The sequence below is a fragment of the Malus domestica genome, chromosome 01 (genome assembly GCF_042453785.1).
Source record: "Malus domestica chromosome 01, GDT2T_hap1".
Lineage (NCBI taxonomy): Eukaryota > Viridiplantae > Streptophyta > Magnoliopsida > Rosales > Rosaceae > Malus > Malus domestica.
This window is the reverse complement of record NC_091661.1, coordinates 23,384,694-23,406,989: the sequence shown is the minus strand read 5'-3', so window position 1 is coordinate 23,406,989 and position 22,296 is coordinate 23,384,694. Positions and strand designations below refer to the sequence as shown.

At 38.6% G+C, this 22,296-nt stretch overlaps 4 protein-coding genes across 4 annotated transcripts; all 4 read right to left on the bottom strand.

Annotated features, from left to right (window-relative positions):
- Nucleotides 1–709: 709 nt before the first annotated feature.
- On the bottom strand, nt 710–2,389 carry LOC103433555 (beta-glucosidase 24-like). Its single transcript, XM_008371823.4, has one exon. The coding sequence runs from the start codon at nt 2,270–2,272 to the stop codon at nt 719–721; it is 1,554 nt and encodes a 517-aa protein (XP_008370045.2). The 5' UTR covers nt 2,273–2,389; the 3' UTR covers nt 710–718.
- A 641-nt stretch (nt 2,390–3,030) lies between these two features.
- On the bottom strand, nt 3,031–8,234 carry LOC103433485 (protein-tyrosine-phosphatase MKP1-like). Its single transcript, XM_029100894.2, has 4 exons — nt 7,789–8,234; nt 4,856–7,509; nt 4,013–4,197; nt 3,031–3,207 (listed from the first exon to the last, which is right to left on the bottom strand). The coding sequence occupies exons 2-3, from the start codon at nt 7,337–7,339 to the stop codon at nt 4,141–4,143; spliced, it is 2,541 nt and encodes an 846-aa protein (XP_028956727.2). The 5' UTR covers nt 7,340–7,509; nt 7,789–8,234; the 3' UTR covers nt 3,031–3,207; nt 4,013–4,140.
- Nucleotides 8,235–9,708: 1,474 nt separating this feature from the next.
- Nucleotides 9,709–15,605, bottom strand: LOC103433494 (beta-hexosaminidase 1-like). Its single transcript, XM_008371758.4, has 15 exons — nt 15,027–15,605; nt 14,862–14,945; nt 14,257–14,292; nt 13,332–13,443; nt 13,158–13,228; nt 12,925–13,055; nt 12,736–12,752; nt 12,518–12,566; nt 11,764–11,864; nt 11,592–11,651; nt 11,288–11,321; nt 10,916–11,014; nt 10,595–10,654; nt 10,251–10,501; nt 9,709–10,138 (listed from the first exon to the last, which is right to left on the bottom strand). Exons 1-15 carry the CDS (start codon nt 15,360–15,362, stop codon nt 9,963–9,965), a joined length of 1,617 nt encoding a protein of 538 aa, XP_008369980.2. The 5' UTR covers nt 15,363–15,605; the 3' UTR covers nt 9,709–9,962.
- Nucleotides 15,606–21,237: 5,632 nt separating this feature from the next.
- On the bottom strand, nt 21,238–22,296 carry LOC103417860 (uncharacterized). The gene has a single exon (XM_070807714.1). The coding sequence runs from the start codon at nt 22,294–22,296 to the stop codon at nt 21,238–21,240; it is 1,059 nt and encodes a 352-aa protein (XP_070663815.1).

Sequence of the window (22,296 nt, the reverse complement as noted above, 5' to 3'; positions counted from 1 at the left end):
GTTCCAATAGTATAATGATATGTCGTATACTACTTCGTGTTTCAGACACAATAAAAAATTTCTTCCTGCAATGGGGTGGGTGGATACAGGAGTCGAATTATCCACCTTTCAAATTATTTTTTTAATTTTAATTTTTGTTTTGTTTTGTTTTTTAGGTTGTGGGATGATTGAGTTTCCAAAGGTACCTTTTATATTTATTTTTAAATTGAAGTTTTATTTCTACTCCAAATTAGGCAATCTATCACTTGCAATTTTACCTTTTATACTTTACTTAAAAATGTATGAAGTTAATGAAAATAACAAAAATGCGAGAAACAGTTTGAGTACAATAGGAAAAAGAAAAGAAAAAAAGTTCAAGGACAAAAGCAAAACTTGCTGACAAGTTTGGAAACCATTGCAAGTACTTTTAAATGACTGAAAATGTTTTTTAGAAAAAATGTTTTAGAAATCAATCCTTAATAAAAATGCAAGTTAATCATGGAAAAGAACTTCAAGTGCTTTTGAAATCCAAAAACATTTTCTCTAAAAATGCTTTCAGTCGTTTAAAAGCACTTACCAAACAAGCTCGTAATTAGTCCCAATGGAATTCCTGTTTTTATTGACAAAGTAAATTGGAAGAAAACAACCAAAAACATAACAAAGACTGAATCCAAAGTGCAAAAGATAAGAAGAATTTAAAAGATTTGAACTGGGAACTGGGGTTCATAGTATTGTATCTTTACGCTTCACCCTTCAAGAATTTAGGGAACCACTTAGCGGAGTCTTTAGGAATGCGCTTAAGATTGTCTTTGTAATCGATGTAGTAAAGCCCGAATCTTGAGGTATAACCATCACCCCATTCAAAGTCATCAAACAAACTCCAGTAGAAATATCCTTTCAAATTCACACCATTCTTTCTTGCCTTATTGATCCAGTACAAATGCCGAAGAGTATTTTCGATTCTATGTTGATCCTTGAGCGCTTCACCAAGTCCGCGTTTATCATCCTTTGGCTCGGTAATTCCATTTTCTGTAATGTACATCTTCGGACTTTGATAGTGTTCCTTCATGAACTCCAACAATTTCTCCAGACCTTGCGGATAAATGTAGATGAAAGTACTCCCATTAGCCGGAGGTCCGATTAGGACTCCATTTCTTTGTTCTGTCAGTGAAGCTAAAGCATCGTTGTGGTAGCATGTTGGTTTCTTTGGACTTGCTGGATCGTTTTTACCATATCTTGATGTATAATAGTTGATGCCAATAAAATCAAAAGACCCCTTTAACAATATCTTTTCCTTCTGTCTGAACTTGGGTAGCCTTTCCTTGACCAAATCTCTCATACTCTTCGGATAGTTTCCGTATACTAATGGTTCCATGAACCACCCGAGGTTGAAGTCCAAACCTCGTTTTGCTGCAGCTCTATCGTCCACCGAGTCTGAAAAAGGCTCGACATACACTCCTACAAGACTTATTCCAATTTGTCCGCCTTGTTTTTCTTGGAACTTCTTTCGGTATAGCTTAACAACGGTGGCATGCGCGAGGAGAAGGTTATGGGTCACAATGTAAGGTTCAGTGGCTGAATTACCAGCCGTACATTTAAAAAATGAGTCTACAGAACACCTGCCTGGTGCAGAAATTCCAACATCATACCCCATGAAGGCAACAACATATGGTTCGTTGATCGTGATCCAATTTTTAACCCTGTCTCCAAATGTTTTAAAACAAATTTCACTGTAATCCTTCAAATCATTCACAAACGAACGGTTCAAAGGGCCTCCGTACTTGTCTTCCAACGCTTGTGGCCAGTCAAAGTGCAATATGGTCACATAGGGTGTAATGCCGTTCTTGATTAATTCATCGATGAGGCTGTTATAGTGATCGATACCCTCTTGGTTTATTCCGCCACTTAAGGTTCCCTTGGGCAGAATCCTTGTCCAGGCGATCGAAAATCTGTAGTGGTCAACTCCAGTGTCCTTGAGAAGCTTCACGTCATCCTTGTATCGCTTGTATGAATCCAGGGCAGTAGACAAGTTCGACCGGTCCACGATTCTTTCTGGGAATTGCTTTACAAACGTGTCCCAAACACTTGGTCCTTTTCCTGCTGATTGTGCTGATCCTTCCATTTGTGCTGCAGCAGTGGACACTCCAAACACAAAATCGCGTGGGAAGTCGGCCCTCTTAACTTGGAGTTCTTTCGGGTTAAATGCAACGACGTGAACTTGTGACAAACGGGCAAACAAACCGATGATACACATCCACTTTAAAAACCTTAAGAAAGGTGGCGAGGACGCCATGGTTAAATTTTTTCAGCAAGGATGCCTTGAAATTTCAGCAACAGAGAACTGAGCTTGGCTTGATTAAGGATGCCTGGAGCAACTCCAACTACTAATAGCAGTAGCATTAATGTGTCCAGCATTTGAGTTACAAGAATATCTAGACAGTTGCCCTTTCTTTGATCAAATTTATTTATTGAGTAGTAAAAGTAGTAAATGTTTGACAGTTTCAGTCGCTTAAATTGTTGTTAATGCTCCTATGCATTCGGTATTAAATTGTTGGAGCTGTTATTCGCACTCTAAAGTAACCATCAATTTATGATGAAAGAAAAGAAATAAAACAGGAAAGAGCGTTCATCAAAGTGATTATTATGACATCTTGTAGGACATGGTTTCACTCTGGCCTGGCAAAATCTCTTTAGGGCTGCTCGGGCTTTGGATTGCCGTTGGTAAAAATCGACCGGAGTAAGCTCCGGCAGCCAACATCCTAGGGTTCAGAAGGGTATCCTTTATAACAAGGTGTTTGTATGTGTCACTAGGGTCTCCTAATTAAGCTGCTTAGAAGGTGAGGAATGAGCATCCTCGTTCTTCCGCAACTACCGAGTCTCCATTTTGTTCGAGATATGACGAGTTGTAGTAGTTAAGTTAGCTCTACAATTTATTCGAGAACATACACATAGAACCAAATGGTTACAACTTACAGCCATTTCTTTGGAGAGAGAGAGAGAGAGAGAGAGAGAGAGAAAGAGAGAGAGAGAGAGAGAGAGAGAGAGAGAGCATTTCGAATGGAACGTTTAATATAAATTGCTTGTTTACCAGAAAAGACATCAAGGATTTGATCCTTGTATTAGTGAATATACAAGAAAAATCCTACGAGTAACCAGGGAGGGCGTTAAAGCGCTGTACAACCGGTAAAGATTAGCAACGAGGCAGTTAGGAGTTGAGAGGGCGGCCTACTGCACAGCATAGTACAAAACACACCATGTCAGGATTACAAAAACACCCATAAAAGAACACACTTGTAAACGTAGACAACAATGAACAGTCCTTAAATGGAATTCCTACGGACCTAGCTATGCAAAACCCTTGTTTTATGAAAACTTCATCTTCCCTTGGATCGACAGAAAAAGGCATCAAGAAAAGATCACAAAGTGCTTTAAAATGGAGCCTTTATCATATGTATGCATTTCACCGTTGTTTTACGGCAACTTTTAAAACTATTAGGATTAAAATGGACATCAGAATACATAAGGGACAGGCATATGCACAGTGTTTACGCCAACCATGCATAAATCTTCCTTTAGTTTTGTTTTCGTTTTGATTGATTTACTCGCAGTAGCAGAAGCTAGCATCCAATCAAAGTTCACTCCTCAAGGGAGATTTTTCAAGAAATGGGCATTAATAGACTCTTCGAGGGACAACTACTGCAGCTGCCCTACTTGCAAATAAGGTTTCTGTACATTTAGTACGTGATTCAGCAACTTCGAACAGAAAAGATGCATACACAAAAACATGTTTAAATGCAGGCAATGGAATAAAATCAAGTGAAACGGACCAAGGGTGCATGTGCTGTTTAGTAAAACCTTGTATTTAGTGCAGCAAAACAGCTCATACTAAGATGGTTGGTTCACTAGTGACATGCCACCCAAAGCCTCCAAGACAAAGCTACTATCCCAATCGCAGTACCAAAAAAATAGTTGACTAGCATGTCTTTAGATATGAAGGAATCAGTTTAATAATGGTTACCAACTACTTCATTACCTTAATGTTTTAGCCGCTGGCGTTTATCCTGATGCCTGGAAAATGTTGGACTGCAAATTAAGTCAGGAGAAACAGAAAATTGATTTGGGCAACATGTCCATAAAGAATCTCCCCTAATTGCACTGGCACTACAACCGACTCAATAATTCAAGAAACTCCACTGGTTCTTCATTTTCTTTAACAATCTGTTCATACAGCATTCAGTGTTCACAGTTAGAAACCCCATACATTTCACAACAATTGACAAGCATGCATTCACGGGCTTTAATCCAACAGAAAATTACACTTTGAATGAATGAACACAAACAAATCGACATAGATACCTTAAACCCCAAATGAGCCAAAAATGAACAGCTTATCGAAGAATATAATTAGTCACTGCTGAGTAATGACATCAGGCTAATAATCAAAGGAAAGTCAAAGACAATAATAGCACCATAGATCTTTTAGCTGAGGGTAGATTATGTTAAAAACATAAAAGGGAAAGAATCAAACAATGTTAGAAAATCAGATTATAACAGATAAAGGATCAGAAATCATAAACGTAAAAAGAGACAACCTAATGCAAAATGTAAGAAACTGCAACTAACCATGCCAAAAAATCAGATTTAAAAGAGGAAAATAAAAAACCCTAACAGCTGTCAAGTAACTCACTAATCAAAAGTCAAAGCCCCTGAGACCCAAAAATAGTTCGGATGCATAAGTAGATGGCAACAGAAATCTTATAGCAAACATACGTAATTTACAAGAAGCCACATTAACCGAGCCCTAGAGACACAAGCACCAAAAATAAAGACGAAATCACATAAAAAGTAGAGGTAAACACAGATTCATATTCCATACCTTAATGATTGTGTCCTTTGGCAGACCCATTTGAACAAGAACATGAAAACCAACTTGATCCCAGTCACTCTCTTCTACATCAGTTCTCTCTCTTCCACTATCTAGTTGAATGGAAAACTTATCACTGTTGAAAAATCTCCCCACCCAGAGGTACAAAACCCGGTCTTTACTTTTTCCAAAATCTGTATTTGGTGAGAAAATAGTGTAAGCAGCTTTAGAATCTAGTTCCCTCACACCAAATGTCGCAATCTTCTCTAAACTGGGCCAACGGCACACAAAAGGTTGGATAAAATTGCATTGCGCTGGACAACTTTCCACAATCTCCTTTGAGGCAGAAGATTCTGTACCTTCCTTCAAAGGGTTCCAAGCCTCAGTGGAATGTTTGATAAAAGAAGTTTCCTTCTGGCATGAGTCTATACTATCTTCCCTACACGGGGATTTGTTGCATTGATGTGTTGAATCTCCCCCTCCATTTTGAACATCATCCTTCGACTCTAAGGCATTGTCAATATTATCTACGTAACCTATAGAACAAGTACTGTCATTTATCCGAACACCATCTTCTTTACTGGGAAGAAATTTTGACGAAGGACTCATCAGCCTCATCTCATCACTCATTACAGGTAATTTAAGAGATAAATTACCTCTGCGCTTTGCAAGCGAAGATGAAATTCTTTTAGATGGTAATGAGATTGATTGTGAATAAGGCTGTGAACTACAACTGGAAACAGCATTTTCTAGTGTGTTAGACATGGGTTGATGAGTTGATTTAGCTGAGAGGAGTGACACATCAGAATCATCTGACGATGTTGAAGATACCGGAAGAGAGCATGAAGCTGCAGATGGCGAATCCGTAGAGGATTCTGAAAAGTACTTTGAATTAGTGCTTGATTCAGAAGAAATGGAATCTGGTGATAGATATGAAGGTGACGAAGAAGAAGCTGATGAAGATGAAGACGGCGCTGATACAGGTGATGACGAATTTTTAGCTGAATGAACTAACATCATAGAATCTGAATAGACCCTGGAGAGGGATATCCTGGGTGCTGACATAAAGTCCTTCATATTTTCAGAGGCAAACTTACGCCTGAGAGCACTCCAGCTGCTCTCTCTAGCAGGAAGATGGGTTTCGTGTTCGTTCTCTGAGGATGCAATTGGAGGTACAAAACCACCACTAATAGCTTTCTGGAAAATTTCATAATCAATATTATACATGTCTGTTTTTCTTTCACCTGGGCGAATCTTAACTACTGACTCCCCAACGTCCCCTTCATTGCCAGACCTATCCATCAAAGGTAAAATGTTTGAGAAAGCATCCCAAAAGTACGCTGGTTCTTCCCCTTCCTTGATTATTGTTATTGGACCTTGCACTCTCTCATACCGAACAATCTGACAAACAGCCCCTCTTGCATCCCTTTCCATGATGGCCTCACAATTCTTACCAATCCAAACATATATGGCAGAAGGTATATGAACAATAAATGCACCTCTAGAATCCAACGCAGACTGCGAAGGATCATTCAACATTTTTGGAACAAGATGCAAAGGATCATATGGTGAATGTGGGGCAATTCTGTACATCCTCAATAGTGAACTCGGGCTAAGAGGGAAAGCATGGACCCTCTTTTGGCACTGTAACAACTGACAAGCAAAACCCATATTTGGATCAGCAATACCTCTTGCTGCTTTCACATACTGAAACGCATCATCGAAACTCTGTCCTTCTCTCCACATAAGATACGCAATCACCAACGATGTGGACCGAGACACACCTTGACAACAATGAACCAAAACTCTTCCACGTTGTTCCCTAACGTCTTCAAAGTAATCAAAAACATCATATAAAATACTTGTAATATCCTCAGTCGGACTATCCTGCAACCACAGAGTTCTGTACACAAAATCCGCCTTGAAATACTCGGGACAAACAAAACCCACACAATTCAGAACATGGGTGATCCCGCTCTGCTTAAGTATGTCCCTATCCCTTGCAACAGCATCTCCGCCAAGATAAATGTGTTCAGCCACTTTGGAACACTCTTTATCAAAGAAAGCAATCTTATCCCTCCTCACAAGCCCGCCATTCTTTTCAGGATTTCGCTGAATCGCTGACAAATCAAGCTTCAACCTCTCCCCACCACTTCTTCCACTCGGGGTAGGAGGTTGTGACCACTCACCAATATCATCTGAACCTGCCTTGGGCCACTCATCTAAGCTACGCCGAGCAATGGGCAACTGCAAGGGGGGCAAACCAGATCTAGCCTTGCTATTCTGCTGGGACCGAGGGGTTAAGGGTACAGGAAACCTACGATGGTTTGGGACACTGTTTCCTACAATGGCATTTGGATCTGCTAGGTCTCTTTCCTCAGTCTCAGGGTTGGTCCGGGAAGCAGACCACGACGCTGAGCGCCAGAACATCTTCCGAGAGCTCGAAAGCTGGGCCGGAGGCCGTGAAGTAGCGGAGGCATCCTCCTTACTCACCATGCCCAACTGAAATTCTTAGTGAAAAAAAACCCAGAAATCCGAAACACCCCTTAATTCGATTCCATTTCGCTTCACTACGCTCCAAATAAAGAGAAGAGCGTGGGGTTTTGATTTACAAGAATGTCAGGAATCAAAACCCTATCAGATCAAGCGTCAGCAACAAACCCACTCTGAAGAAGAAGAACACAAAATCGTACTAATCTCATTAATTAACACCAAATCAAAATTCCCATATAAATTAGCGGTAAATCAGACCAATAAGGTGCTAAAAATAGAGAGAAATTAAACGGTAAAACTCATTAGGGTAGAATGGAAATCCCAATCTTAAGCTAAATCCTGAGTTTTTTTGTCGGCAATAAGAAATTGAATTAAAAACGTGCAATTTCTGAGTTTCTAGGGTTCTATGTGATGCAAAACTTACAGAGAGAGAGAGAAGATTTGTGACTTACAGATTGAGATGTGAGAGAGGCGGAGCAGAGCAGAGCTACGGAGGAGTGAGAAGGCTTGAGAGTGAAGAGAGAGAAGGCGGGAGGGGGGAGAGAGAGAGAGAGAGAGGGAAGGAGGGAGGCAAAAGCACAGGAGGGAAAAGGGGGAAGAAGAAAGATTCACAGTAGGAAAATGGCAGTGGGTTTCAATTTAATTCCTCGTTTTGTTTATTTGACTGCTTCAGAGAGACTGACATTTACATACCCATTCTCTAACCCGCCCAATATCCATATTCCCATGCCCATTTCTACCATACAATATTTGTCAATACAAGTGTGGGTGGAGAAAATTGAACTCGGGACCTCGGTGCAAAAATAATGTAAATAGTATATGAAGCAAGAAATTGCACCCGGAATTCAGATGCAAAGTGAATATTCTTAATCAATTGAATGAGAAAATTAAACTTTAGAGCTCAAGATGGGAGAATGATACAAACAGTTAAGGTAAGGAGATCGCACTCGAATGTCGAGTACAGTATTGTTTTGGTTATATTTTTATGGTGAAAATTTAGAATTGTAAATTTGGTAATTGGTTGGTCCAAAAGAATTGGTTATTGGTAGTCAAAAAACAAAAGTCCCAGGATTAGCAATGTTTGAATTTTGGCCACTGACTGACTAGTGAATATTCATATAATCAAATCCTTGCATTCCAAGTCAGAATGGAAACGACTTTGATTGGTACTTGGCAATATCATAAAACTTGGATTCAAAATATGGATTTGAAGTTTGAACGTCATTGTTACTTACCAAAGTGAAATTGCATATTCAAAATGGTTTGTTTAGAAACTAATTATTCAAACAATTGTGTTAGTATCAATCGCTCGCGCGTGCATGGATGTTTGCAAGTCATTTATTCATGTGGGACTTGCTTGCGTAACAATTACTGTGAATAGTTGACCACTATTTTTCTTTTAATGACAAAAAAATGAGGGATGAGAGTAGTCGATAGAGCTATATGTTTGTTGGCTCGTGCTGAACTGGATTAATCCATTAAATTGGATTAATGTTAGGGTTGGTTGTTTTTTATGAACTTTTAAACATTGGGCTTGACCTTATTTTTATAACAGTTCAACGTATTATATCTTAAACACACATTCCTGAAATTTAGCGACCACAATTTCAATCTTGTCCAATCACAACATCCAACGTAATAATTGAGAATATCGTCATAAGTTCTTAAAGGTTTTCCTATCATTAGGAAACAAGAGATTCGAACTAGGAGTAAGTTTACGAAGTTATTAAACTACAAATCTATAAGGTTGATGATTGATAGTTTTATAAAGTCCTAATTGCTTTGAATTTGGTAGTGCCAAATTCCCAACACAACAAAAGTCTCCCAATTTGGGTAAAATGCAGATTATTTCTACTTTTTACTAGTTTTCCACATTCAATTCAATGAGGAAAGGGACTTCATGAACCTAAAGTCCCCAAAAATCACACATTTCCTAAAGCTTAGAATATGACCCTTCAGAAACCCGTCTGTGATGAAAATTTGGGATTTGACGTCACATATATTCAGTGTTTAAAATACTTGTATAAGTGAAATTATCGATATGCAAATTTGTAGAAATATCAATACATTGACATCAGTTGCCTTCAAGGGAAATGATGGAAATTATCTCAAAAACCTGGAAATTTAAAATGAAACTTAATGTCAAACACTGGTTTAGAGAAAATATAAGAATTTCTCCGATCTTTAACCCATATGTTTGAAATATTGACAAATCTATCGATTTTAGCTAAAACTACGGAATAAAGTTTAGACTTCACCTCCCCTCCCCTTCCTCCATATCTTTCAATAATTTTTCGGATATTTCCATGGAAATTTAGAAGCTAATAGTGAGGAGTACAATGACATCCATAACACGAAAGAAGATCGGATGCTAACGCGAATCATATCGATTTGATTTCAATAAGAATAGTAACTACATTTACAACAAATCAACAACATCAAATGTTGCCAAATACAACGAGTCGTTCAAATCTGGCTCATCAAACTGACAGCAATAGCTACCATAAATAGGCAATGCATGTTCAAACAAGAGAAACACTGAATTCTGTAACGGTTCGTTTGTTTGTAGAAGAGTGGAAGGGAATCTTACGACGCATGAAATCACTTAATATAACAGTTGGAAGTGTTATTGATCGTAGCATGATCCAGACCAAGTTGGAGGACTTCGAGCATAGAAGTTCGTCACCGGAGCGGCTTGAACTCCACGTCTATTTAAGAGACATCTAAAGTATTGTAGCCGAGGCAGTGCTGTTGCGATATTCTTTCCACCAGATGTTGCCTCCCTCCTGCTCCACAAGCGTTCTACAGGGAAAACGAAATGCCATTAAATCAAATTAGACAGGCATCAAAAGATATCCACGGTGTAACAAGTTTACGTGTACGTTGTAATGGTGAACTATTTTTCACTGCTTACCTGCAGCAGCTGCTGCTCGAGGCCAAATTGTTTGCTGAACATCTGATGTATCGGCTTTCTCACCCCACATGCATACTTCTCCTCCAATGACAAGCTTCTGCTGAGAAATATCCGTAATTCCTTCAAGTGGTTCAGCATTGTAAGTAACATTCCAAGGGACATCTAGATGGTCAAGATACCAAACACCCTGATTGCTAAAAATACATCTGAAACCTTTGGCAACAGCCTTCGGACAAACTCCTGAGCCCAACCTGTTGCATTTAGAAAGTTAGAAAGTGCTTGAAACGATTAGAGCTTCACTTGATGCCATCACAAAAAAAAATGTGCATAGGGAAGAAAATCACCAGTTATGCACTACGGTCTTGGGATTGAGCTTCGTTGGGAAGGTATCGAAGGTTTCTTCCCTGCGTAGATAAAAATTACGTTTGTCAAATGATGCTTTACAGTATTGAGGAACAAAAACGATGATCATTCATTGATTTTAACCCCTTTATTTAACAACCAATGATTCATAACTGGAACCTGATGAAGATCCTAGCACGAACTTATGGGTGAGAAAGAAAAAAAACACTACCTTCAAATTTTCCATGAAAGCCAATGCAAGGGAAGGAAAAAAAAAACTTTAAAAGGACGGTAGCAAGTCAATGATATGATTTTTAGCATACCAGTTTACTGGGGACCAATTTTTTGAAACTGCTACTTCTTGGGCCTTGACAACGAAATACTGATATGCATCTTTAGTAGTCATGTTCCGCTCTTTAAGCCTACAGATATGAAGTCCAATAAACATATCAAACACAAATCAAGCTTGGCTAAACAAATCATCTGAGGTTGGCGTGATGGTTGTAATTAATTCAGTACATGCTCAATAGAAACATTAGCCAGTTTAAGATTGCGTGACTGTAAGACGAAGTTGTTTGAGTATTTTGTTGTGATTTTAAGTTATCATTGCTTGAAAGGTGCAAGAATTACATGCAAACAGTAATCAATCATATAAGATCTGAAAGATGATGAACAAAGCCAAACGAAGTAGGTACCATTGCTTCACATGTCGAGTGGTGCTCCAACAAGCTGCCAATATTGAAATAACATCAGATGGTATATAAGGATGGGGAGAGAGAGAGAGAGAGATTATGCACATGACATATAATTACAGGGGTGAGTAAGGGGAGAAAGGGGTGCCGGAAATCATTTCCTAAAAACAAATGCCCTTAAGGTGAAACCAATGTAACAGCAAAGAAGTTTTAAAAGAAGAGAGAACTATGTTCCCTTCGTATTAGTTCTTCGTAAACAACATGATTGCAGAATGTTAGTTTAGAACAAATGTTAGTTTTAACTTACTTGTATCAACTTCATCACCGCCCAAGTGGAACAGCTCGAAGGGAAAAATCTTTCTCATATCTGTATAATAGAAGTTAAATTTCATAGGTATATGCAAGATAAAGGCAAAACTTTCCCCAGTACTTACACAGAGAGAGAGAGAGAGAGAGAGAGATGTTATCACGAGGTTAACCTGTCAGAATTCCAGAAATCACATCTAAACTTAATTCCTTCGAAACATCAAGTGGCTCTTTGCAGGAAGGGGAAGGCCAAAGATCAGGATACCCGGTGCCCCTGCACATGGGGATCAAGAAAAGGTAGAAGTTACATGAATAAGTAGTTTTCAATAGTTAACCGAAAAGAATAATTCTTCAAGGATAATGAAATGTCAGCAAGTTCTGATTTTTTTTGCTAATTCTAGATTTAAGTTCCCAGAAAGCAAGGCACAAAAATAAATTACCGAAGACGAAAAGATTCAGTTCAGCCAGACCCAGTAATAAATGAGAAAGAATTTTCTCCATAAGATGAAACTATATAATGGTATGCAGTAAGCTCGTTCTCGTTCTCTCAAACTCATTTTAACTTTTAGCAAAGGGAGTTATTCAAGAATCAAGATTACAGTATGATCTCCATAGAAAAAAGTTTACCCTTTTACATAGAAATAATTGAATAAGAGATTGAAAGGGAAGTATCTTCTTCACACGTGAAGATCCTAGAAAGCCATGAGACTATAATTACTGAAGCAACCAAAGGCGAGTAAGCTAGGTCTTTTCATTTGGTACAACCACCACACTAATGAACCATCAACTTCTAGCTCAGAGAAAAAAGCTACTTGATAGGAAACGCTGAAATCCACTTCCTTAATTTTTACTTGCAATATTTTAGCCACAATGATACGCTCATAGCCTTAGTTTAAGACAACAGTTGATATTGAGAGAGGTTTTTACCAAGACGCTGCATGACCAGGGACATCTACTTCTGCCATAACATTGACGCCTGCCACAAAACATCCACAATGATTAAGTAAAATATGAAAAATCTTTTTACACCTTATGCAATAGGATGTCAATAGGATGTCCTGCATCCAGGCTATATAAACAGAAAGGAATAGTGAAGAACGTAAGCTTGTTTTCTGGCCCAGTAAGGAAACAAAGATTATGCGCACCTCTTGTTTTGGCAAAGCTTCACGTTAACATGTCAAAATGTGGAAAGAAAACACACTATTAGTCTCTGTAAGAGTAAGAAAGCATGAATTGCACATAAGAAATGTAGATAAAGGTTTTCTTTTCTTTTCTTTACAAAGCATTTACAGTTCAAAAGCTAACGAGGATTAGATAATCTACAGAAACCTTACTTGACGATTTCAATTGCATCCTCAACCGTGTAGCGCTCCCATTTTGTGTATGCTCCGTTCCACAACTTTGGATATGAAGGTACTTCTAGAGGAAAAGCCTCTCTATCTATGACGTGCCAATGAAGAACATTCTACTTAATGAAATTCTCAACATCAGTATTACATGAAAAATAATTAGAGAAACAGATCGGGATTCAAAATAAGTGAAAAATCCTTCGGATAGCATAGCTTACAAGTTTAGCATACGACATCGACTGAATTATTTGCTTAATCACTTCAATTGGTAAATAGTGCCTTGATGTATCTGGAAAAGTATCAACAAGATAGGCGCTCAGAAATATTATAGAACAGACTACTTAATGAACTTTGCATAGAATTTTATCTTCACAGGAAAAATTGCAGCTTACCAATCAAAAGCCCTCGGTATTGAAACCTTGGACTGTCCTTTATGTACCAGGGTGCCTTATATACTTGTACAGATTTACTCCCGTAATCAAAAGTACACAACTGGCTGAATGTCTAGAAAATGGAAGAAGAAAATGACGAATAAGGAAGAGACAGGAACAAGACAGGACCCCGCCTATTTGTGAAAAATCAGAGATTTTTTAAGCATCCTACAATGCATACAAATTTTAGCAGCTTATCCAACAGTTTGGTCTCAAGTACTAGTCCAGCTATGTCGATCTAGTTTCTCTATAACTAAAGCACTAAATATATCATCATTTCAAGCAAGTTTTTTTTTCTCAACCACCAGATTTAGAAGAGGATCATATGACATCATTCTACAATTTCTAAATGGCAACAGTTGAGCACCCATCATATGCATCCCGTTAGGTATTTCAGGAATCCAGTATTGTAATTACACCCATCTAGAATCATACCAAAAACTCTAACGTTACAGGAATGGATGTTAAGACAAGACACTGCCAAGCTGACGTAAGGAGAGACCAGTAAGAGGAAGACGTCATCACAATGCACGCATGACCCTTTACCCTAATTGCCGGACTAGAGCACCAGTACCACAGTAACATTTAACTGGCAGCTGCAAACCGAACAAAGGTTCAGGTATGCATTCGCTCATGTCATGCACCTCAGTTTGGGGGAGCAGAGATAGAGGAAACATGATTTCCATTTGTTCGGCGTCTATGCAAAGTTTAGTGTTATTGAATTGGAACGAGGATGGAAACCTCAACCACTTCCTCGCTTGCCTTAATGAAAGTAATGTTGCAGTCCTATGTCCTAACTGACTATTAAAGAAACCCTCTAAATTATGTACATGTGCTTATACATCCATGCCTAATTCGTAATGAAATTAGCAACAATCACACATACCTCCAAAGCCCGCAGAGCTCCATACACAGTGTTCGCCTGCAACCAAAAAGGGATAAAAAAAATCAACATCCATGGAACTACTGCACAACCATACCATTATCTTTGGCATGTAAGTCAAGATTAATTAATTATGATAACAATGCAACCTATGCTAGTCAAAGCCACAGGATCTACTACAGAACTGCAATACACAATGCTAGAATTGTTGCACTTATAGTCATAGAAAGCCGTTTCAGTGAAACGGAAGTAAATTCTGTTAGCTTGATTACATTGTTGATTCATTCAACAAAGCTTAAACTTTTCAGACAGAGTGATAGTCTAAAATGGTGCCAGAGCTCTAGTTCTTTGATTTGAAGCCTCTCGTCCCCATTTCGAGTTCTCTGTTAACCCCAAGCAGTGCAGTCAATGCAAGCTGGGACATCATATATATGTTCTGCTTTATATGCATTGCTCCCCATTCAAGCTTAAGCTTTTTGGGACACGGTACCGCAGAAAAATTAACCATTTAGACATCAAATGCACAACAAACAATCATCTGCTTCCGCACCAAATTGCCATCAATCACCAAAAAATGAAAAAACCATAACATCCAACCATCAATTTACCTCGATCGTCGCCTCCCCAACAACCGATGTCCCATCTTTCTTCGCCACAAACAAAGTATAGCTCTCATCCACACCAAGTTGCAGCTGCAAAAACACACAAAACCCACAATTATTTTCTCAGAAAACCAAAAACAAACTATAAATTTCAGCAAAAACCCAACTCACATCTTCGTTGCTCGATTGAACCACAATTCTCAGCTTATTAATATCAAAACTCTGTCTCTTTCCCCTCAGTGTATTCAAAGCTAAAACCTCATGACTGTTCTCGAATATAATCTCTCTGTACCGATCAAAACCCAGCTTCAGAATGCCGGAGCCGCCGCCACTCCCGCCAACAACCAGCGACAGCGCCGGGTCGACGGATAGGGTCTTGTTCCCGAAGGTGAACTTGGCCGGCAGCGGCCATAATAACGTCCGAGAGTCGTCAACTTTGCCGGCTGAAGTAACAAAAACACAGAGGGAGTGGGAGAGTAAGAACAGGATAAGGAACAAGGAGGACATGGTTTTCGGGGATTTTCAGAGGTTTTGGATTTGAGGTTTTTGAGTGTTCGACGAGAACTACGATGTTTTTGGTAACGGAAGAGTGGAGTAGGTCATGTGGAGCGTCTTACGATGTTGTGAGGAGAAAACAAAGTTGGTGATGATATTTACGATGATACAGTGTTTTATGATTGAATGTTTGTCTCCGTGACGCTGTATTTATGACGGAATTTCTGCAATTATTGCCGCCGTTAGACTTTTGGTGGCTGCAAAAAGGCAGGTAGCGGTTGACTTTTAAAAATAAAGTTTCAAAGAAGATAATATTTCGGGGAAAGGGATCGTCAAGTTCACCAAACCTACAAATCCGAGTTTTTAAAATTTAATTCAACGATTAAAGTTATTATAATTTTTAAAATGAATTTATGTTTATAGGCGTGGGATCAAATTTCAATAACTCGAATCGGTGAATTTGATGGAAGAGATAAAAAAATGATCACTTTCCATATTTCGGAACACTAGAGAATTTTTATTAATTTTTTTTTAAATTGCAATATAAAATTGTAAAATAGTTTATCATTCTTTACATTAACGAAAATCAATTACACAATTTAGTTTTATAGTAAAGTGTGGTTTTTATGTCAACATGCAAACGAGTCTCTTATCTTTCATAACGTTAAATAAGTGGGGAATTTAAGAACACTTCTTCATTGCTAAAAAAAATAGCAGCAGTTGCTGAACTTGCAACCACATATGGGCACGTGTTAATTTATAGTTTCCAATTTTAATTATTCATCGATAATTAAATCTAAAACCTCTCATTTATAAATATATAAAAAATCATTAAATTATAGTATTAAGTGACGAAAATCAATTACACAATTTAGTTTTATAGTAAAGTGTGGTTTTTATGTCAACATGCAAACGAGTCTCTTATCTTTCATAACGTTAAATAAGTGGGGAATTTAAGAACACTTCTTCATTGCTAAAAAAAATAGCAGCAGTTGCTGAACTTGCAACCACATATGGGCACGTGTTAATTTATAGTTTCCAATTTTAATTATTCATCGATAATTAAATCTAAAACCTCTCGTTTATAAATATAAAAAAAATCATTAAATTATAGTATTAAATGACAAATAATGTTCGAATTAAAAAACTATAATGCAATGTGAGAATATCACGTGGAATAGAAAAACTCAACCAAAGTAGCAATAGTGATAATAATGATAAGATTCGTTATCACCTTAAACAACTAAGCAGTGGGTGCGCAGATATCAGATATTGTGCAATCTACTGTTGTCACTTGTCATGCGTGCCACCATGAATAACCAACCCATAATTTGTTTTGTTGGGGAAAAAATCCCGCATCATCCGTTTTGAATTTTTCTTTAACAAACGATTACATCCATTTGACTATTTTGTTTAGCCATATAAACTTGTGTCTTATCTTCATTGATGTACACAATTCCGGTAGGGGAATACAATTCACACACCTTGTTTTAGCTCTCACACGCTCTTGTTAATTTTATTATTTGATCTTTTTCAATTTATTTCATATGCCCAATCAAAAATTAAGAGATGTGTGTAAAGAGTAAAAATGAGTATGTGAATAACACCATCTATTAAAGTATGTAAAATTATATAATGATGTGACATACTGTCTACTTAATTTTCTCATTTAACATTATGTCACACCATTCTAGAATGAACTAAATAGGTAAGGTTGTATCTGTTATAAAAATGTAAAAGTTATAGAGAGATAACCTTTATTCAGGACAAGAACGAAGCAGTTGCAGAGTATTATACCAACACAAGCTGTTGCAGAGGAAGTAATGTATATTATTACTATTAGATATTTTTCTCTTCCTTTTCTCTCCGTGCTTTGTTGAACATTCGTAAAGCTCTATTTATAGAGCATCACCGTGGAAACAAACAAAAACACTATTAAACATATGACATGTTCACTGTATGCATGTGGGCATACATATTATACTATTTACAACACTCCCCCTTGGATGCCCACATATCAACATCAGTTGCCTCATTAAAACCTTGCTTGGAAAAACCCTGTGGGAAAAAAAACATAGCGAAGGAAAAAGAGTACAACTTTATCCGGATGGTGTTGAGCATGCTTATTTTGCCTCGTTAAAACCTTGATAGGAAAAACCCAGTGGGAAAAATCCTACTGGATGCTCCCTCTGAATTGGATCTCCCCCTGATTCTGCATTCTTCAAATTTGTAAGCCGACGTAATCCGATTCCCTGCACCAGCTTCTGAAATATGCACTTTGGTAGAGATTTGGTGAACAAGTCTGCTAAATTTTCATTGGAACGGATTTGTCTGACTTCAATAACTTTAGCCTTCTGAAGCTTATGTGCGCTGAAAAATCTTGGAGATATGTGTTTAGTCTTATCACCTTTGATAAATCCTTCCTTCATCTGGGCGACACAGGCTGCATTATCTTCATGGATAACAGTTGGAGTGTCTGTCTTTGAAGGTAGACCACATGAATTCCGGATGTGATGGATCATTGATCTTAACCAAGAACATTCACGACTTGCTTCATGTAGAGCAATTATTTCCGAATAATTGGAAGATGTTGCAACTAGCGTTTGCTTCGTTGATCGCCATGAAATTGCAGTATCTCCATTAGTGAACACATATCCATTTTGTGAGCGGGCTTTATACGGATCTGACAGAAAACCAGCATCTGCGTATCCAACAAGGATTTGTTCATTTGTGGGCTTGTCTGAGTAGAAGAGACTCATATCTGTTGTCCCACGAAGGTATCGTAGAACATCTTTGACTCCCTTCCAATGACGAATTGTTGGAGCAGAGTTGTACCTGGCTAACAAGTTAACTGAAAAAGCTATATCTGATCTAGTACATTGTGCTAAATACAATAAAACACCTATTACGCTCAAATATGGTACTTCTGGACCAATGACCAGTTCATCATCTTCCTTTGGACGGAATGGATCTTTCTTAATGTCTAAAGAACAAACGACCATTGGGGTGCTAAGTGGATAAGCCTTGTCTATGCCAAATCGCTTCAGTATTTTTTCAATGTAAGCTGATTGATGGACCAAAATTCCACTAACACAATGCTCGATCTGCAGGCCTAGACAATATTTGGTTTTCCCAAGGTCTTTCATTTCAAATTCGCTTTTCAGATATTCAGCAGTTTTATGGAGCTCTTCAGGAGTCCCAACTAAGTTCATATCATCAACATATACTGCCACTATAGCAAATCCAGAGTTGGATTTCTTAATGAACACACAAGGGCAGATGACATTGTTGATATATCCTTCTTTAATCAAATACTCACTGAAACAATTATACCACATTCGCCCAGATTGTTTCAGCCCATATAGTGATCGCCTTAATTTGAATGAGAACATACCCCGTGGTTTGTTTGTTGCTTCAGGCAACTTAAGTCATTCTGGGACTTTCATATATATGTCAGTATCTAATTCTCCATATAGATACGCGGTGATGACATCCATAAGTCGCATGTCAAGTTTTTCTGAAATCACCAAACTTATTAAGTAACGGAACGTAATTGTGTCCATTACAGGAGAGTATGTCTCCTCATAATCAATTCCAGGTCTTTGTGAAAAGCCTTGTGCAACGAGTCGTGCTTTGTATCTAGCAATCTCGTTTTTCTCATTGCGTTTCCTTGTAAATACCCATTTGTAACCTACAGGGTTTACATCAGTTGGGGTTTGGACTACTGGTCCAAAAACACTTCGCCTTTCCAAGGAATTTAATTCTGCCTGGATTGCATCTTTCCACTTAGGCCAATCTTGTCTCTGTTTGCATTCATCAACAGAGCGGGGCTCAATATCATCACTTAATGTGATTTCAGTGGCTACTGCGAATGCAAACATATCGTCAATGATTATTTCATTCTGATCCCACAATTCATTAGTACATGCATAATTTATGGAGATTTCTTTGCTTTCATGTACTTCTGTCTCTTCAGGGCCATTTTCTTCTTCTGGAAGTCCAGAGTCATGAATTGTGGATTTGTCATTTACTCTCTCTTCCTGAATGATTTCATTTGGATTCAGTTGTGCCCTCGTCTTTCTCTTCCGATGGGATGAATCTTTTGAACCTGGTGGTCTACCACGCTTCAGGCGTGCACCAGATGAATCATTCGCTGCCATTTTATTTTGTCCAACAGGGACATCAATTCTGGCAGGTGCATTTGCAGCTGGTATATGCGATTTTGTCACTTTCATAGCGTCATTAAATGCATCTGGCATTTGATTGGCAATGCTTTGAAGATGAACGATCCTTTTCACTTCATTTTCACATTGAAGGGTTCGAGGATCAAAATGAGACAAGGTGGGAACAACCCATGTCAGCTCTTTCCGTTCTTCTGGAAAGGTCTTTTCTCCCCCTAACGATGGGAGGACTGTCTCATCAAAATGACAATCAGCAAAACGAGCTGTAAACATATCACCTGTCAAGGGTTCCAAATATCTAATAATAGATGGTGAATCAAAACCCACATAAATTCCCAGTCTACGCTGAAGTCCCATTTTAGTGCATTGCGGGGGTGCAATAGGCACATGAACAGCACAACCAAAAACTCGTAAATGTGAAATGTTTGGCTGATGTCCAAACACGAGTTGTATTGAGGAGTATTGGTGGTTGGCTATAGGTCTCAATCGAACCAATGATGCAGCATGTAGAATGGCATGTCCCCATGCAGAAACTGGCAATTTGGTTTTCATAAGCAAAGTGCGGGCTATTAACTGAAGCCGCTTGATCAATGCTTCTGCTAAACCATTTTGAGTATGGACATGAGGAACAGGGTGTTCAACATCAATGCCCAATGTCATGCAGTAATCATCAAAAGTTTGAGACGTAAATTCACCAGCGTTATCAAGTCGGATTGATTTAATGGGATAATCTGGGAATTGTGCTCGTAACTTAGTTATCTGAGCAAGAAGTCTCGCAAAAGCTACATTCCGAGTAGACAAGAGACAAACATGTGACCATCTGGTGGATGCATCAACCAAAACCATAAAATATCGAAATGGTCCACAAGATGGTTGAATAGGTCCACAGATATCCCCTTGAATTCTTTGTAGAAATGATGGGAATTCAGCATCAACCTTTAGTTGTGATGGTCTAATTACCAACTTCCCTTGAGAACAAGCCTTGCAAGGGTTATCATTTGAGATAGCAATGTCTCTGCTCAATAATGGATGTCCATTAGAGTTGGTAATGATCCTACGCATCATGGTGGATCCTGGATGACCCAGACGGTCATGCCAAAGCATGTAAACCTTTGAATCAATGAACTTCTGGTTCATGATAGTATGTGATTCAACTGTCCTTATGTATGTATAATATAATCCACTCGAAAAACCACGCAACTTCTCCAATATACGTTTCTGGGTATCATTGGAGGTAATGCATAGATACTCCACATTTTTTGCACTTTTCGTTTCAATGTGGTATCCATTTAGACGTATGTCTTTGAAACTCAACAAATTTCGAGTAGATCGAGTAGCATACAATGCATTTTGTATGGACAATATTGTTCCATTTGGTAACATAATCTGGGCTTTCCCTGAGCCTTCAATCACATCTGAAGGTCCTGATATTGTTGTTACCCCTATTTTTGTAAGCATTAAGCTTGAGAAATACTTTCGATCACGAAGTATTGTATGTGTTGTTGCACTGTCTGCAAGACAAATATCTCCGTCATTTCTCATGTTCTGAGAATAACCACAGTTTTTATCCATGCTTTCTGAGTAAATGGAATCACAGTTAACAAACAATTTATAACAGGAAATTTACATGCCATTTTTATTGAATTTGAAAAACTAGTTTTAGACAACAAGTTCAGCATAATAAAAGTACATCAAACATAAACGATTTAGTCGGACCGATATACTTCATTCCCCCTTTCCATAATGAAGTCTGAAACATCTAGGTGAGTTGCATCAAATTGCCCTGATAAATCAAACACTGGATCAGGTATATCCATTGGTTTAGCCTGGTCGAGAAAATTGGTCTCGACACCCTTCTTATTGAGGGAGGCTTGATACAACTCCACCAGATGTTTTGGGGTACGACAAGTTCGCACCCAATGCCCATTGCCACCACACCTATGGCAGACTCCTTCAGAGTTCCTGAGAGCATTGGTCATGTTAGCTTTGCCTTTGTGACGATTCACATTTTTGAAGCTCGGGCCAGAATTATGCCTCTGAACCTGGTTGTGAAACTGACCACCATGGTTTTTGCCTTTCCTATTCCATCGACTTCGTTTGTGGCCACGTCCTTGTTTATGATAATTACCACCAGAGGATGTGGCGTTCACTTCGAGGGAAGTAGCATTTACTTCTGGGAATGGTGCAGATCCAGTAGGTCGGGAATTATGGTTTTTCATCAGGAGCTCATTGTTCTGTTCAGCTACCAGGAGCACAGATATCAGCTGGTTGTATTCAGTGTAGCCTCGCGCTCTATACTGCTGCTGCAGGAGCACATTATTGGCATGAAATGTGTTGTAAGTCTTTTCCAGCAATATTTCATCAGTAATGGTATCCCCATAGAGCTTCATCTGAGAGGTAATCCTGAACAACGCAGAATTGTACTCCGCTACTGATTTGAAATCCTGAATTCTCAGGTGAGACCACTCATAGCGAGCTTTTGGAAGAATCATCGTTGTCTGGTGATTGTATCTGCTTCGCAAGGCCTCCCAGAGAGCTAACGGATCTTCAACCGTTAAATACTCACTCTTTAGTGCCTCATCAAGATGGCGGCGAATAAAGATCATAGCCTTCGCCCGATTTTGAGAAGATGAGCTGCTTTCTTCCCTGATGGCATCTCCAAGATTCCTTGCTTCCAGATGGATCTTGGTATCAAGTACCCAAGTAAGGTAATTCTTCCCGGTAATGTCCAGGGCAGCATATTCAAGCTTAGCCAAGTTCGTCAT